At 36.2% G+C, this 16,374-nt stretch overlaps 2 protein-coding genes across 2 annotated transcripts; one reads left to right on the top strand and one right to left on the bottom strand.

Annotated features, from left to right (window-relative positions):
* The first annotated feature begins 278 nt into the window (after positions 1-278).
* LOC103327061 (APO protein 3, mitochondrial-like) lies at positions 279-2,224 on the top strand. Its single transcript, XM_089049145.1, has 2 exons — positions 279-647; positions 1,236-2,224. Exons 1-2 carry the CDS (start codon positions 418-420, stop codon positions 2,095-2,097), a joined length of 1,092 nt encoding a protein of 363 aa, XP_088905271.1. The 5' UTR covers positions 279-417; the 3' UTR covers positions 2,098-2,224.
* Positions 2,225-2,453: 229 nt separating this feature from the next.
* On the bottom strand, positions 2,454-5,686 carry LOC103327048 (cyclic nucleotide-gated ion channel 1-like). Its single transcript, XM_008229325.3, has 7 exons — positions 5,517-5,686; positions 4,869-5,283; positions 4,570-4,767; positions 4,035-4,336; positions 3,695-3,806; positions 3,343-3,579; positions 2,454-3,002 (listed from the first exon to the last, which is right to left on the bottom strand). Exons 1-7 carry the CDS (start codon positions 5,561-5,563, stop codon positions 2,598-2,600), a joined length of 1,716 nt encoding a protein of 571 aa, XP_008227547.2. The 5' UTR covers positions 5,564-5,686; the 3' UTR covers positions 2,454-2,597.
* Between the last annotated feature and the right edge of the window lie 10,688 nt (positions 5,687-16,374).

Genomic DNA, 16,374 nt, shown 5'->3' with positions numbered 1-16,374 from the left:
CCATAGAATTTTTACCTCCTTCCCACCACCTATTTCTATTAAAAGGCGCCTCTGTCAGAAAATGCTTAGCCAATCTTTTTGTTTAGATGATGCATTCAGTAATATCAGTTGTAATATCAGAGGTATTTCAATTGAATTGAACTATATTTTCAGTTTAGAAAGATGGAATTAATTGATCCTGATAGCCCAAAGCACTGTTAATAAATCTACTTTAGTTCTGATTTCTATTTCAAATTGTGTAATTGTGCAGAATCTCCACACAGCATGCAGAGAAGAATAATATGGAAAACTTGCAATTTTACAAGATTTCATTGTTGACTTGATCAAAAGGCGTGTTTTGAATCGGAGAGAACCCTTACCTTAGTAGGTGATTCAGATGATCCTTTGTATGCGGATGTACCAAGACCTCCAAGAAAAATGTCAAAGAGGAAGCCTTATCCTACACCCATGAAGGTTTTGATTCAAAGAGCGAAGGAGGAGAAAGAAGCCCGAAAGGCCCAGCCTTGTAGGATGCTTGAAGAACCTCCTGATAATGGATTGTTGGTCCCTGAATTGGTTGAGGTGGCTCATCAAGTTTACCGAGCTCAACAATCGGTCCTGTTTGGCTTGTCAAAGCTTCTTCAAGTTGTTCCTGTCCAACAGTGCAGGTAGCCAGAGGTTGCCTCTTTTATTTATGTTTGCTTGTGCTCATTCCTTCAGTTTGCTTACAAGTTCACATGTCAACTCTAATTTTCAGTTTCACCTTAGTAAACTAAACTTACTCGTCCTTATACATTGTGGTTCCTCTCTTGTCCAAATCTCTTGTAAGAGTGAAGTTTGTGTACATTGTGGGCATCTCTTTTGTCAATTATTTGGCTTAAGGATTGATATCCTTTTAGGGTTTTAAGAGTTAGTTACTGGCAGTGACTTATGTTGATTATGTAGGCAGGATATCTTTTGAAGATGTCCATATTCTCTTCCTGGCTTGTAATCTCAACGTTGTATGTGTACTGCTTTGATGCATTCAACTTGCCAAAGCAATTTCCAATATGGACGGTTGGATATACAGCTAATTTGGGAAGATAATCAGAGCCTATGGAAAGAAATAGGGCACATTTTACTGCAAATATATGAATTGCTAACATAATGATGATTCTTAATCTGCCTTTTGTAGTAATTGGTTGATTTACTGAGTTTCATTCTGATCAGAATATCTAACCCTTAAGCTTGTTAATTGATTGTCTTATTGAAACAAGGCTTTTAATCTCAGGTTTTGTTCCGAAGTTCACATTGGCCATGCGGGTCATGAAATCCGAACTTGCACTGGCCCAAATAGTGGTTTTCGGAGTGCTTCACATGTTTGGAAGAAGGGAAGAGTTCAAGATGTGGTTTCCTTTCCAAAATGCTTCCATCTTTATGATCGTGTTGGAAAACCAAGAGTTAGAGCTCTGTATACAGGCTGGTCTCGAGATTGACGAGTACCCAACAAAGAGAAGAATGAGACCTGTATATTGTATTGAAGGAAGAATTGTGGACTTTGAGATGGTTAACAAAATGGATGAAATGGAAAGAAACTCATATCCTGGGATTGTTGATACCCTAGTAGATCCTGATGTAGGAACTAATATGGAAGAATTGAGAAATTCAGCTTCACTAAGTCATACTAAATGTGTAGATAAATCAAGTGATAAAGTGGGGAAATCTTTGACCGATTTGAGTAGTACTACAATGGGCTCATGGTTTGAGATGATATCCGGAGCAAAGAATATCATGGACAAATACAGTGTGAAGACTTGTGGATATTGTTTAGAGGTCCAGGTGGGTCCCAAGGGGCACAAAGTGAGGATGTGCAAGGCATCGAAGCATCAATCTCGTAATGGTTTGCATGCATGGCAAGAAGCAACAATAGAAGATCTTGTGGGTCTGAACTATGTTTGGCATGTCCGAGACGTAAATTGTTCTGCTCTGGATAACAATCTAAAGAGGTATTATGGCAAGGCTCCAACTGTGGTGGAGCTATGTGTGCAGGCAGGTGCACCTGTTCCGGATGAATATAGGAGTATGATGAGATTAGATGTGGCTTCCCCTGAACGTGATGAGGTTGATCTTGTTGCTTGATATAAAGTTCCTGTATGCAGATGGATGTGATATACTAAAGAGATGTTAAAAGGGGTTCTGCTGCTCTTCCATATTGTGTCTGAAAGCAGCGAGTAAGTAGAGGGGAGGAAAGCTTATTCGAAGACATTTCTACTTCCATATTGTGTCTTATAGATGTGTGTGTTCTCTCTGCAGGTTTAGGTAGTCCATAGGTTAATTTGATTGCACTGCCCTTACTTCTGTAGTTTCTGTTGCTTGAATTTGTCGAGCAAACGAGAGAACTTGGATGAATTAGTAAAGAAAAATGTATCTTTGCTTCAGAAGAAGCCATAAGATTGATTTAGATGCAGTCTCAGAGGTATGAGCATACAAATGTATACATAATAAATCATTTTTCAGGTCATCATAGTAACATTACGAGGTAATAAGAAGGATACAACCTTTATGCATATAGTACAAGAAGTAGCATTTAACAGATGATAGTTTTTTTGTGGAGTTGGGCGTAGAAGGTGGGAGATCAATCAACGGTCATTGTTTAAGTTCCACCAGCGTCGGCATTTGGTGGCTACACTTATCAAGTCCTTGGCTGAGAGAGCAAAGCCTTCTACTTTTGTATGACATTTCACACATTCGGTGGAGGTAGGAACGTCAACCGTAGGTTTGTTGGGCGATGCCCACATCAGAAGCTCTTCTCCATAAGCCTGCCCTCTCCCAAGTTGCTTGGTGGGAATTGATGGGGAGGCCCCTGTACGACCAGGATCAGAAGTTGTGCTGTAGGTGAAGACGGTGCCTTCTAAAATGAAGAGCATGCGATCAAGTGGGTGCCCACTTTGAAATATGATTTTATCTTCGGGGAACGTCACTGGCGTCGCATAGTCGCAAATCATTTTCAGCACTTTTTCATCCATAACCTTAAGGAATTGTACCTGCATTTATACGTAGTTTAGCTTACATTAATCCATCGATGCTTTTGGCACTCCAAATCTCATCTCCCACGCTGTATTCCTCACAAATGATGAGTGTATAAGACAGTTTAAGGGTGATTTTAGAGTGCCTCTCAGGATACAAAAGAATTGTCCTACATTGCCCTACATCCGAAAGTTAAGAATAAAGAGTTGGATCACTTCTAATTGTCAATTGATTTTGAGGTTGGAAGCTCAACTTTCTTCAGTGATCAATATTTAAACACAAAACAAGATTCATTCATCTATACAAGTTCAATGTTGATAATTTATGAGAGAGAGAGAGAGAGAGAGAGAGAGTCACTTGTGATAGAATATCCCTGCAAAGATGATGCTTCAGAGTATGTTTTTCTTGATCGAATAGATTCTCCAGATCGGCATCTTTGTCTTTTTCCAATTTTTTATGTATGTTTTTCTTGATTTCTTTCTTCAATTCTTCAGGAACACGATTTTTGTCCATCCATGTTTCCCACACTATCTCTGTTCTTTTAATCTTTTGCCTTAGTTCCTCCGATTTTGTGGTTGTCAACTGAATGAATGTCTGTACGTACATTTCACCGCAAACAGTAAATTAGAAGCTCAATGATCCTCAGCCCTGAAGCCGAAGGAAAATAAACGTGAACTAAATAGATATCTAACAGAGATTCATTACCAACCTGCACATTTCCGATGAGATATACAAATAGTAGCACACCAGTGATAGAAATAATGATTGCAAAGAAGTTTTCCCACACATAATTACTTGTTGTGAGATTCGTGCCAAAGTTGCTGCAAAAATTAAGCAAAGGATCAAGCAAAATGTGTGACACTAAAAGTGATTCGTGGAAGAAACACTTATTTGGTTATCTAACTTTCCTTCTTCAGCTGTTTGTTAAGCTTTTACATGCCACATAAGTGGTATAAGAATATGACTTCGAATTTTTGTTTAGTCTGAATATATAGACAAAAGAAAATGCTGAAATTGTCAAATAATTAAAGGTGTACGTGCAAGCAAACCTTAGATTTCTCAAGCCCCACCAAAAAGAGAAGCATAACTTGGTTGGAAAATCTATATCCCCCGTGTTACCATCATTCTGAAGGGAATCAAGAAATATTCCATAATTAAATGGCGGCTTAGTGTCCCCTGCAAATTCTACACCACAACGTTCATTGAAAAATGTAATATTTCTTGAAGTATTGTGATCATCACAATAAAAGGTACTCATGCATCCTTTATAATTTGTAGTATTTGTACAAGCTTGGTGCCAACATGATGTCTCTCGTTGAATGGAAAAGAAATACCAAAAGGCTCCAAGTACCTAAAAGTTAAACCAGTACATAAGCATCATAACAAACACTATGATACATTAAGGAAAACTCTTGTGGCGAGATGTGCATTTTCAGCTTAATTGCATTCAGAAAATTAAAACAATTATCTAATTATGTGGTAACAGTTGTTGATAAAGATGGTCACTTTTATTGTAAATGAAGTTCAAGTTCATCAAGCATTTTAGTACCAAAATAATTATTAAATGAAAAAAGTAAAACTTACATGGCTGGCAAGAATGTACAGAAAAAAATTGAATACGGCTTTGACCCATATTCCAGCTGTCTTTGTAAGTTTCTTGGATGATAAGATAATTCGAAAAATCCTCGGCAAATACTGACTGAGAAGAAAAAGGTTCAAAACCTTTCTGTGTTCCAAATATTCCTCTCCTTTTAATTTGAAGAAAAGCACTACTACTAAAATCTGACATAATAAACAGTAATGGGTTAGAAATCTATTATTTAAAGCTGGACAAACCTAGCTCATAATCTCCAACCAAAAAAAGAAGAAGAAAAAACTGTTACTTGTGGCATGGGAAGAACAGCGAGAAGGTCAGTTAAGAAAGAGAGCCATGACAAATACCCAGCAAACTTCTTAGCAAATGGAATTATCTCATTATTTTTCAACATTGTTTTTCCTCTTGTGATTGCCTTATAGGCCTTATTGCCAGCTTCCCAAATTTGATATCCAATATGCACTAAGAACGTGACGTCTGTGAGAGATCGCAAAATAAGAGCCACATTCCTCAACGTTTTGTCCTTTCCAAGACATTTCTTTTCCTTATCAATGAATGGAATGTAAAAGAACAAGGGATCTAGGGAAACTGCAATAACACATGAAATTACAATGATCGTATTCCACAGTGAATCTGAAAGAAGTTTTGTTTCCCATTTTTTCTTTGCTCTAAGTCCTCCACTTTCAGCATTTTCCGGTGTAATGCTGATTAAAAGAAAAATGCAATCAGAAAATTAAGAGAAGTAAAACGACTTACAAACCCAATTAGAGTACAAAAAGACAAATAAAATAAATTTAGAGAGATAATCATTTTAATATATGTGACAATTACAAATAAACATAACTGCTAACTTTTCACACAACAAATAGGATAATGCTGTGATTTAAAATATACAGTTAAATCCTCTTAAAATGATGTCGGTATAAAAGAAACAAACCTTAGGAAAACGATCGTATCATCATCTTCAGGATGCTGTCCAGCCATAACTAGCCTTTTTGTATGTTGGATAGGAGTGAATAGATAGATTAGAAGAGTAGAAGAACCTTCAAGCAATAGGGATGATCTGTGAGGCAGAAACTGAATGGAAGTTCGTGAAATTTATAAGTAGGGGGCAATGAGTTCTGTTTCCCTCCGTTGACTGACCAAGACTTTGTTTTTTGGACTGATTACGAACCCCAAGTATATCTTCTTCTGATGAATTCTTTCCATATTTTACAAGGAAATCGAAAGCCTATTTCTTATAGGATTTTTCTTCCTTACTTCCAGAAAATAAAACTAGATGTTTTATATCAATTAACTCCAACTCAGCCAGTTCATTTTATTTTAGATGTTACTCTTGTGGAACAACTAGTCTTTGGTCATTATGGGCTTATTTGGGAGAGTTTATGGAAGAGATAAAAGTGCTTTTCTAACAATTAAAAGCGTTTATGACTGTGCTTGACAAAACTAATATATCATATATAAATCTAACTTGCAACCTACTCATATCAATCCAAATTGACAAAACTAATATATCATATATAAATACTTGACTCGTGCTGTCAATGTGATATTGGCTGGACTTCACAAAAGAAGAGACGACTCGGCGTAGACTAGAAAATTGGAAGAGACAAATCAGTAAAGGGGAAGACCTTTTATTTCCCCTAGCTAACCATGACATGAATATATACCTACCTTCGGGGGTGGTCCTGAGGGTGTGCAAGTGGTGCCACCGCACAGGGCCCATGATTTTTGAGGGGCCTCAATTTTTTTCATGTGTATAATATATGTTTAATAATTGTTATATATATACCGAGTGAGCAAATTGTTGACACAAAGACGTTCCTTGTTGTGTTGGTTTGCAGGGCCTCAACTTCTATTTAGGGTACGACTTCAAAACCTGCTTGTGTTAAGGGCTTGTTCGATGTCAACACCAACATTCAATATCCCAGCTACTTTCACAACCACAAACTGAAATAATAAATACCCGATCACAAAGGAATTAGTCAGTAATCAAGAAAAGAAAAGTGAAATGAAAGAAGATACTAGAAAGACTTTTCAAAGTCTGAAATTTAGTGACGAAGACTTGTGAATTTATTGTGAAGACTTCTTCTTCTTTTTTTGGCTCTTACTTTGTCAACTTATGTTCTTATCTTTTCAAGAATCTTCCATACAATTGTGCGCTAAAATAGCTTCTTGGTTTTTGAGTGACCATATTAGGGAGCTTCAAGTGAGGGATTTATTAAATTATCTTATTCGAGAGACACTCTTATAAGGCTCATTCCGTATTGTATTTCAATGATCCGAACTATTTAATTTTTATGTATTCCCTCAAAGATTATCTATGCAAAAAGCCACTTAAATATGAAGCTATTTCACCATTCAATTACGTGGGCGTCATTTTTGTATTTTCTTGAAACACCATGGCAAAAAGTTAAAAAATAAACGACTCCTGTCAGTGAAGTAAACTTTGTAGTATACCGCACAAGGTCTCATATAATTCATCAATAAATGACTTTATGCCTTATCAAGTCTTCGTTATTTAAGTCATCAAGGAATCATGGAGTCACAATATATAATTAAGCCCAAAAGGCTTGTAGCTCAAGTGGTATGTTTGAAAATTCACTCATGTATAGCTTGTAACAAAAAAGGGAAGGAAAAAAAAAACCAATGTATCAACACACATTTACACTCTCGCATGGATGGGGGAGATAAAAGAGATAAACATTGGCACTATTGTCTTGGGTTTGTGTCGCGGCTTTCAGATTTTGGGTCTAAGGTCAAATAGATGAAGTAGTGAGATTATGTATTCCACCTTTTTGATAGGATAAATTATCCTACAAAAATACACATAATGAAAATTATGGCGAGATTATTCATTATTCATGAGCACCAAACATGGTATTAGATTAAGCTAATACAATCCTACTACTTATCCTAATTACAAATAAACTTTTTTCTGTGACACACGCATGCACTGACTCAAGTAGCAAGTCAATTAACTGTTTTTGGCCTTTCTCAAGTTCTTATCGGCAGTTGGAAAAATACATATGAGGTGGGCGGGGGGTCAGTCTAAGCATAATTACTGATTAATTCCTTGTGATCGGGTATTTATTATTTCAGTATGTGGTTGTGAAAGTAGATGGGATATTGAATGTTGGTGTTGACATCGGACAAGCCTTTAACACAAGCGGGTTTTGAAGTCGAGCCCTAAATAGAAGTTGAGGCCCTGCAAACCAACACAACTAGAAACATCTTTGTGTCAACAATTTGCTCACTCGGTATATATATAACATTTGTTATACATATATTATACACATAAAAAAAATCAGGGCCCTGTGCGGTGGCACCACTTGCACACCCTCAGGGCTAGGTAGGTATATGTACTCATGTCATGGTTAGCTAGGGGAAATAAAAGGTCTTCCCCTTTACTGATTTGTCTCTTCCAATTTTCCAGTCTATGCCGAATCGTCTCTTCTTTTGTGAAGTCCAGCCAATATCACATTGATAGCACGAGTCAAGTATTTATATATGATACATTAGTTTTGTCTCCATTTATGCAGAAAAACTTTTTTTCTACGGGAATATATGAAAACAATTTAAAAAGTGTTTTCAGTTGTAGTTTTCATTATATGTAGTACTCTATGAACACATTTTCTTTTACCTCTCTTGCACCATCATTCGTCCATCTTTCTGAATATCTTCCTTTCTCCAATACATTTTCTCTGTACGCTTTAAAAAAAATATGAAAACTGAAAATCAAAACCGAAAAGTCACAAAATGGTCGTAAATCACCAAGTAAGTTGTATTATTTTTCCATATATGAGCTTGTATATACTTTTAGTTGATGACGTGGACATTGTTGTAATTTTTTTGTTTTCCACGGCTTTTACACTAATAATCAATTAAAAAATAATTAGTGGCTAGTTTTGAGTTTTTATCTCCAAATACATTCTATATGGATTTTTGTATAATATGTCCCGTTAAAATGGACTTAATTATTATAAAAAAAACCTAAATGTTTTGTCCCTCAAATTGTTTCTTCCTCTTTACTAATTTGTTTATTCCAATGTTATCCAGTCTACGACGGCCGGGTCGTCTCTGAACCAACACCAAAGACATATATATACATATCATGAGCATCAGCGTTTCTCACACGTTCAAGTCCTCATTTAGCTTCTATACATAGTCCTATATACTTATGAAAATTCCAACTGGACAGTAACTGTGGCCAACATTAATTCACAGTTGGAGATAAACAACCAAGCAAACTAACATATATATTGCAAGTTGCAACAGGAACAACTTCCTTGGACATATAATTGGCGCCATGGAAAAGGGTGCATGTGGTTTAGTATTCTATATGTCAAATAAATATTTGGGGAATACCTTGTAAGGCTCATTCCGGGTTCTATTTTAATAATTTGGCAAAATTGGTGACAATCCAATTGCCACTGTGACTTTTCTTTTGTGATTGCCTTGTAGGCCTTATTGCCAGCTTCCCAAATTTGATATCCAATATGCACTAAGAAAGTGATGTCTGTGATTAAAAAGAAAATGCAATCAGAAAATTAAGAGAAGTAAAACGACTTAACGTAGAAATTAGAGTATCGAACCCAAGTCTCCTTGTACCGGCAGGTCCATTTCTAATATCTTCTTATGATGAATTCTTTCCATATTTTACAAGGAAATTGAAAGCCTATTTCTTTTTTTTTTTCTTCCTTACTCCCAGAAAATAAAACTAGATGTTTTATATCAATTAACTCCAACTCGGCCAAGGGTTACTTCCAGTTCGTTTTATTGATATGTTAGTATTTATAGATGTTATTCTTGTGGAACAACTTGTCTTCGGTCATTATGGGATTATTTGGGAGTGTTTATGGAAGAGATAAAAGTGCTTTCTAACAATTATAAGCGTTTATGACTGCGCTTGACAGAAAAAATGTAAACTGCTTATGGGCCCTTTCTGGAGAAGCATCCGTCAAAGTGTTTTTCTAAGAAGCACTTGCATTTTTAACAAAAATTTCAACATTCTTCTAATAAAGTTGCTTCAAACAAAAATGGTTACGAGCATAAGTGCTTCTTATAGAAGCAATCCTAAGCGGTATGTCATATTTAGTTTAACATAAAGTTTAGTAATCCAAACTTGAAACAACAATATATTTCCGGAATATTCAGAATTTTGAGATACATTTTCATTCCAATCCAATTCTTTTCGGAATTTTCGGACATCGGATTTAATTTGGACATGCCGAAGTTGAAAATCTTTGCATCCAAATTGATGGCAATTGGAATTTCAAATCCAAATTGCACCCTACTCATATCAATCCAAATTGGCGGCAATAGGAATTTTCAATCCAACTTGCACCCTACTCATACCAAGAATGAAGCGCAATAAACAACCAAAAAGATAACCATAAGCATTAGGTAGGACATGCTAAAATATGAATATGGTTTGAATACTTTAGGTTGTATTTTATTCTTCTCCATAAGGAGATATATATAGGAATTTACATGAGGGTCTTACAAGGAATTAGATATAGTAAAGAATTAGGAAAGTATCTCCTAATTGTACAATGATTTATCATTTATATAAAAAATAGGAAAGAAAATCCCTTAATTAATCAAGGAAGTAAATCTCCTTGATTAATTAGGAGACTCACGTTAACACTCCTCCTCAAGTTGGTGCATATATGTCACTAATGCCCAACTTGGTAACTGAGTCATGAAATACTCTTCCACACTCACAGCATATGCAATATCTGATCTTCGAGGACGTATGAAGAGTAGAACCTTTGGTGGTGGTGATAGAAGAAGGAGTCTGGGTAGCCAAGTCAACAGGATTGACTGCATGCTTCTGTGAGTTTGCAATAAGATGGAGAATCGTATGGGTTCCTGACATCGCAGCATAAGTAAGATGTGATACGAGAAGGTGAGGAAGGTGATGTGAGAAATTTGATGTAGGAATTTGATGTAGGAATTGGATTTAAGAGGTATGTGTATAAGATTTGATGGTATGTGTTTAGGGATTTGAACAAGAAGATTTGAGGGATTTGGATTTGGGGAAAAAAATGAGGAATTTGATTTAGGGTTTTGGATTTGAATATGAGAAATTTGAAGAAATTTGAGATAAGGGTTTAGAGACAAGGGAAAAAATATGAGGGATTTGATTTAGGGTTTTGGATTTGAATACGAGAAATTTGATATAAGGGTTTAGAGACAACTTCTTTTCACTCCCCTTCTCCCCCTGAAGAGAAGGAGTCGTCGGAGTCAAAAATAGGCAATATCTTCATGAGCAAGAGAAACATATCTTTTTCACTCCCCACCCCCCTTGAAGAGGAGGGGAGGAGAGCACTTAAATTTCAAGAAGAACGCAAGCACATGTCACAAGAGAACCTGGCTCTGATACCATGCTAAAATATGAATATGTTTTGAATACTTTAGGTTGTATTTTATTCTTCTCCATAAGGAGGTATATATAGGAGTTTACATAAGGGTCTTACAAGGAATTAGATATAGTAAAGAATTAGGAAAGTATCTCCTAATTGTACAATGATTTATCACTTATATAAAAAATAGGAAAGAAAATCCCGTAATTAATCAAGGAAGTAAATCTCCTTGATTAATTAGGAGACTCACGTTAACAGGACATATATCACACTCAAGCACACAATAAAATGCTCTCTGAATTTTCTTATCCATTAATCCAAGAAATCTCTCACTTCTATCAATTTGATTTCATTATACTCAAACATTCCAATTTCAATAAGAGACAAAGACCTTGACAGTGCATGAAAAACTCCAAAGTCTTTCTTCCCCAAACTATCTTGCAATCAAGAAAAGAAAAGTGATATGAAAGAAAATACTGGAAAAACTTTTCAAATTCTGAAACTTATTGATGAAGACTCGTGAATTTATTGTGAAGACTTCTTCTTTTTTTTGGCTCTTACTTTGTCAACTTATGTTCTTATCTTTTCAAGAATCTTCCATACAATTGTCGGTTAAAATAGTTTCTTTGTTTTTGAGTGACCATGCAACCATGATTATGAGAGGAAAACAAAAGAATAAATTATTGCTTGTATATATTGTAATAACCCAAACCCAAAATTAATATTTAATTATTAATTTATTTGAGAAAAAGACAAAAATACCCCTAGAATATTTTATTAGTTTAAAAGTTGACTTTTTGACCGGGAAGGAATTTGGGGATTTTAGTTGTACCGTTGCGTAGAGCGCGACGAAACGAGTTCGTAGACATGTAGTGGACTCAAATCGGAATTGTAACGAATGAGTTACGATCAAAAGAAGTTCAGTGGCATAACCGTAAATATTTTGAAGTTCAGATTTTATAAACCTAGATTTTCTGATTTTTGGGAGAGGACCAGCCGACTTTGGGAGCTGTTTTCTCTCAGCTCCAACCTCCGATTCAGGCAAGACCAGTGCCAGACGAACCACCAAACATCCTCTTCCAACTTCAGCCCTATCACCGCTCTATCCGCCGCCATATCGATAGTTTTTGTAAACTGGTCGTCTCCGTTATCCGCCACCATTTCCGTGATCCAGGTATGGAAACTCATCTATTTCTCAAGCCCTAGCTGCTGGTTGGGTAGGATTTCAGAAATTTCTAGCGAGATAACTCGATCTTGATCCAAAGTTTAGCCGACTCGGGTTGAGATTCCGCCACTTCCGGCTAGTTTTTGGGGTAGGTCCAAGAACAAAAGTGGCTCCAAATAGGGTGTTTTACCTAGGATAGGAGTCTTGAGCCGAGATGTTGAGATTTTTCGGCGTTATCGCTTTTGCACGTGAGCAGTAGGGTGGAGACCACAGTCAGTCCTAGAATGATCTCCTAGTCCTCACAAGCGCGTGGGATTTTGCGGATCTTAATTTGGATATCGTTTGAACCCGAACGGATCTCGCCATGCGATTTGGTTCAATACGTTTGAACCGTTGGATCGTAGTTAATTCCAAGTATGTTAATCTAGACTTTCCCAGGATCGTATGGTATTTAACAGATCGTAAAACGGAGTCCCGGATACTCCAGAAATGTCAGCCCTAGAGTGAGGTTTACAGTAAAACAAACTAGTTACTGTGTCCAAACAGAGGAAAGAACTACGTGTGGCTTGATCCTCGTAAAGGGCATGAGGCAGCCTAATCGTGCAGCCACGAATCGAGTCCTCGTTGTTACTGTTTTCAGGACATTTTAGTCATTTATGACCCACGCTACTGTGTCGCTTTTAAATGTGTTTCACCCGGATTCCAAAGTGAAAATTGGGTCAGGTCGTTTCATATATACTGAAACAGAAGATAATTAATCATCAGATAAGGAAAATGATAATTAATTAAAGACCATGTCTAGTTATCACCCAAATCATCAAAGTTACAAGTCAATTAATTGTGTAGTAAAGACTGGTATAGGGTGGTTCATGAGACATGGACTAGTGGAATCAATTATGTTTGCGCGTCTACATTATTTGTTCCAATGGTCTAGTCTCGGTGAAGTGATTGACCCGTATTCTTTAATAAAAGAGGATAATATTTGGGAGATTTTGTTTTGTTTTGTTTTTTGTGTGTGCTAAAGTTAGAAAGGGTAGAAGGGAAAATTCACAAACAGGGGTACTACAAGGCTTGAACTGAGGACCACTTGGAAGCACACTAAAGACCCGGGCCAGTCCAACTAACACCCCTTGGCTTGTATATCAATGAATTTAATTACGACAAATTTTGTATAACTAACATTTATGAGACCATAGTAGAAATAGATTTTTATGTTTAGCGGGTGCTACCAACTTAAAATTATAGGAATTTCTTTTAAAATATATTTATGATCTATGCATGTTTCAAGGAGTTGTACATGCGTAGAGAGGACTAAGCCTGTGGTAAATCATTAGTTGGCATGTCATGCATGTTCACCTTGCCATATTATTAGGCCAAATAAAAATGTTAGGCATTCTCCAACTCATGAGGGGCTAAACCCAAATTTCCCCCCTTCAAAAAGTGACTATTTGGGTTTTGCCCAGACTCAAATCGTTTTTTCTCTCAACCCTTCAGACTCAAATTTTAAGTCCGCAACTTTATTAAATTGTTTAAGAATGGTTTAAGTCTAATTTATTTTTTTTTTTTGTGGATAACTTTTCTTCATTCAATCTTTTTAAATAACTTCATAATTAAATTTTTTGAACAATTTGACCTTAAAAAATTAAAATTCCACAAATATAATTTTATTTCAAAAGAAAACACACAATACTTCAAATTCACCATACATGAATGCCAATAGGAATAAACTAATAACCACCATCGTGAGGGCTTGGATAATAGTCCCCTGAGTTATCTTCAGGATTAACGGTAGACTGTTGACCCCTGCATGTTCTTGCATAATTTTAAATTGTTTATCCCGCCAATACTTCTTCTTTCTTGGAGTAAATTTGGACACGTCCATGGACATTATTTTTTGTTCTTGGGCTTCCTTGTCTTGTTGCTTCTAATACACATAAGCATCAGCTTGATCTTGGACAAATTTGTCCAATGTTTCCAAGTACTTATCACTTTTTTGTTGAGAAGGGTCAGCCATCTTCCTTTTTTTTTTTTTTTTTTTTTTGCAGCCTTCTGCTTATCTCGCCCCTCAGTGCCTTGGACTAGGCATGGTGATTTCGTCTGCATCGTTATCCAAATTCACCATACTTGCACTAGCTCTAGAAGAGCGTTGTGCGGGAGGCTCATTTATATTGTTCCATTTTGGGCAATCTTTTAAGATTTCCCAAGCATGTTACAACTTGAAAGGCCTATTTGGAGGCTTATTATCATTAAGAAATATTGTTTTTGCATACACATCCTACGCATGAAAAAATAAATTTAAGTTTGGAATTGAATAAAATTACAAATCTAAATCTAAAGCTTTAATAAGAATGTTACTTACCACATCATGTAAATTTGAGCCACTTTGTGGGTTCGTATTGGCCTTAGTCAAGCATGCCTTCCAAATAGAACACTGTTGGTTGATAGTCTTGAACCGAGAATCAATGGCTTGATATGTTCGTCACTCAAGTCCACTAATGCCCGGATCATTTTCCAGAAACTTTTGATATACACGCTTCCAAAATGTGTCACTTGCTTGATTGGTGCCAATAGCCCCATCTTCACTGACAGAAACCCACCCATTGCACAATGCCTCATCTTCTTCGGGCCTCCAATTCACACCTCTTTGAGATTTTGTGGACATCTTCAACAAGAATGAAAAGAGATTGATGAGATTGACAAAGGAAAAATAAATTGAGAAATAGATAAAATGTTTTTGGTAGATTATTTGAGAAATGGATGGGTATTTATAGAGTTTGGAGTGAGTTTTGGGGTTGGATCTAATCTAGATTAATTTAAAATATTATTTTGACCATTGGATTTAAATTTCAGCCGTTGGATCTTTTTTTACCGTTAAAATAGCTTAGATTTAATCTAGATCGTTAATTTAAAGTTACTATTATAATTTAAATATAAAAAAACAGATTATTTGAATTGCAACGTCTCTTCGAGCTGGAAACAGTCAGCATGTGGACCCAATTGATACTATTTGATTATTTTTTTTTTTTAAAAGGAGACAGCCAAAGCCCAACGGCTTTCTCACCCAAGGTCACACGTGGCCCATGCCACGACAAGCCCATCGAGCTGGTCCCACATGGTCCCAGTGTTTTTCTCATGCACATGGGCTCACCTCGGCGTTGGCTCCATTGAATAGTGTTGGGTCCAGCAATACTTGGACCCATATTTGGGTCCAAATTTGGTTTTCCCAAATTTTGGGTCCTTCATTTTCTTGGGTTGGGAGAGGTTTTGGGATATTTTGGGTTTGAGTCCTTGGGTTATGGCCTTAGGAACACCCAACATCCTTTTGCCGATGCGCTGCACCACCATGCAAGTCCGACTTCGACACAATCATACGTGATTTGTTGTTTTATTACTATTTCTTTTAATGCCTTAGCTTCTTGTTGAGGCAACTAACTATATATTCACATTCTTTTAGTAGGAAATAATATATGAGGTTATTTTCTTTCATATAAACCTTGAGGGAATGATTTGAGTTGTTCATTCGACCCAAGTATTGCGAGTGTACGCTTATGAGGGTCATAGGTTGTTGTATCCTAGAGGGTAGGGCGCCATACAACCTTGCTACACCAAGATATTGTCTCTAAGCGGCGAAATCTACTCTTAAGCACAGTGAATGACATGCCTCAACCTAAAACTATTATTCTACTCAAGTATCAATGGAGACCAACTTCTACATCCCAAAATATAAGTATTTTGTTGTAATTTCATTGATTTTATTTAATCGACTGTATCAATGTAAATTACAATTTTATAATATATATTTTCCGTGATGTTTTGCAGGAAAAGTAGCATCCTTCAACCAAATTCTACACCGAGAAGTCAAAAAGCTTGATGTCAAATATCATTTAGTCATGGACTCCACTATCATTTACTCTCTTTTAAAACTTAACGCATCATAGGCCCCATTTGCTTTTAAAAATACAATAAATAATATGATATTTGACATTTCGGGTGGAGTTAAATTTTTTCAGTGTCAAATTACAGCCATCAAATACAAATTTAACATTTTGCATTTGACATCTCCCTTGGAGATGCTCTAATTGAAGGAAATGGGTTTAGGCCAGCACATTTGTTGTAGAAACCTATGCTATAGAAAGAATGAAAATTGAAGATTAGAAAACACCAACTAGCTTTTAGTTTAGTGGTATTTTTCGATCCTAATGTTTTAAGAAGTCTCAAATTCGAAGTCTTCGGCTGAATTCTGCTACGAAGTCTGCTAAAGG

The sequence above is a fragment of the Prunus mume genome, linkage group LG3 (assembly GCF_029339155.1).
Source record: "Prunus mume cultivar Tortuosa linkage group LG3, ASM2933915v1, whole genome shotgun sequence".
NCBI lineage: Eukaryota > Viridiplantae > Streptophyta > Magnoliopsida > Rosales > Rosaceae > Prunus > Prunus mume.
This window is presented reverse-complemented; position numbering and strand designations above follow the sequence as displayed.

Excerpts from the sequence above, each read along its gene's own strand:
- LOC103327061 (XM_089049145.1), top strand. The coding sequence starts at position 418 with ATGTCAAAGAGGAAGCCTTATCCTACACCCATGAAGGTTTTGATTCAA. Across the intron at positions 648-1,235 it reads GTTCCTGTCCAACAGTGCAG|GCTTTTAATCTCAGGTTTTG; the intron begins GTAGCCAGAGGT and ends TATTGAAACAAG.
- LOC103327048 (XM_008229325.3), bottom strand. The coding sequence starts at position 5,563 with ATGGCTGGACAGCATCCTGAAGATGATGATACGATCGTTTTCCTAAG. Across the intron at positions 4,768-4,868 it reads CTGTTCTTCCCATGCCACAA|ATTTTAGTAGTAGTGCTTTT; the intron begins GTAACAGTTTTT and ends TTATTATGTCAG. Across the intron at positions 3,003-3,342 it reads GCAGGGATATTCTATCACAA|GTACAATTCCTTAAGGTTAT; the intron begins GTGACTCTCTCT and ends GTATAAATGCAG.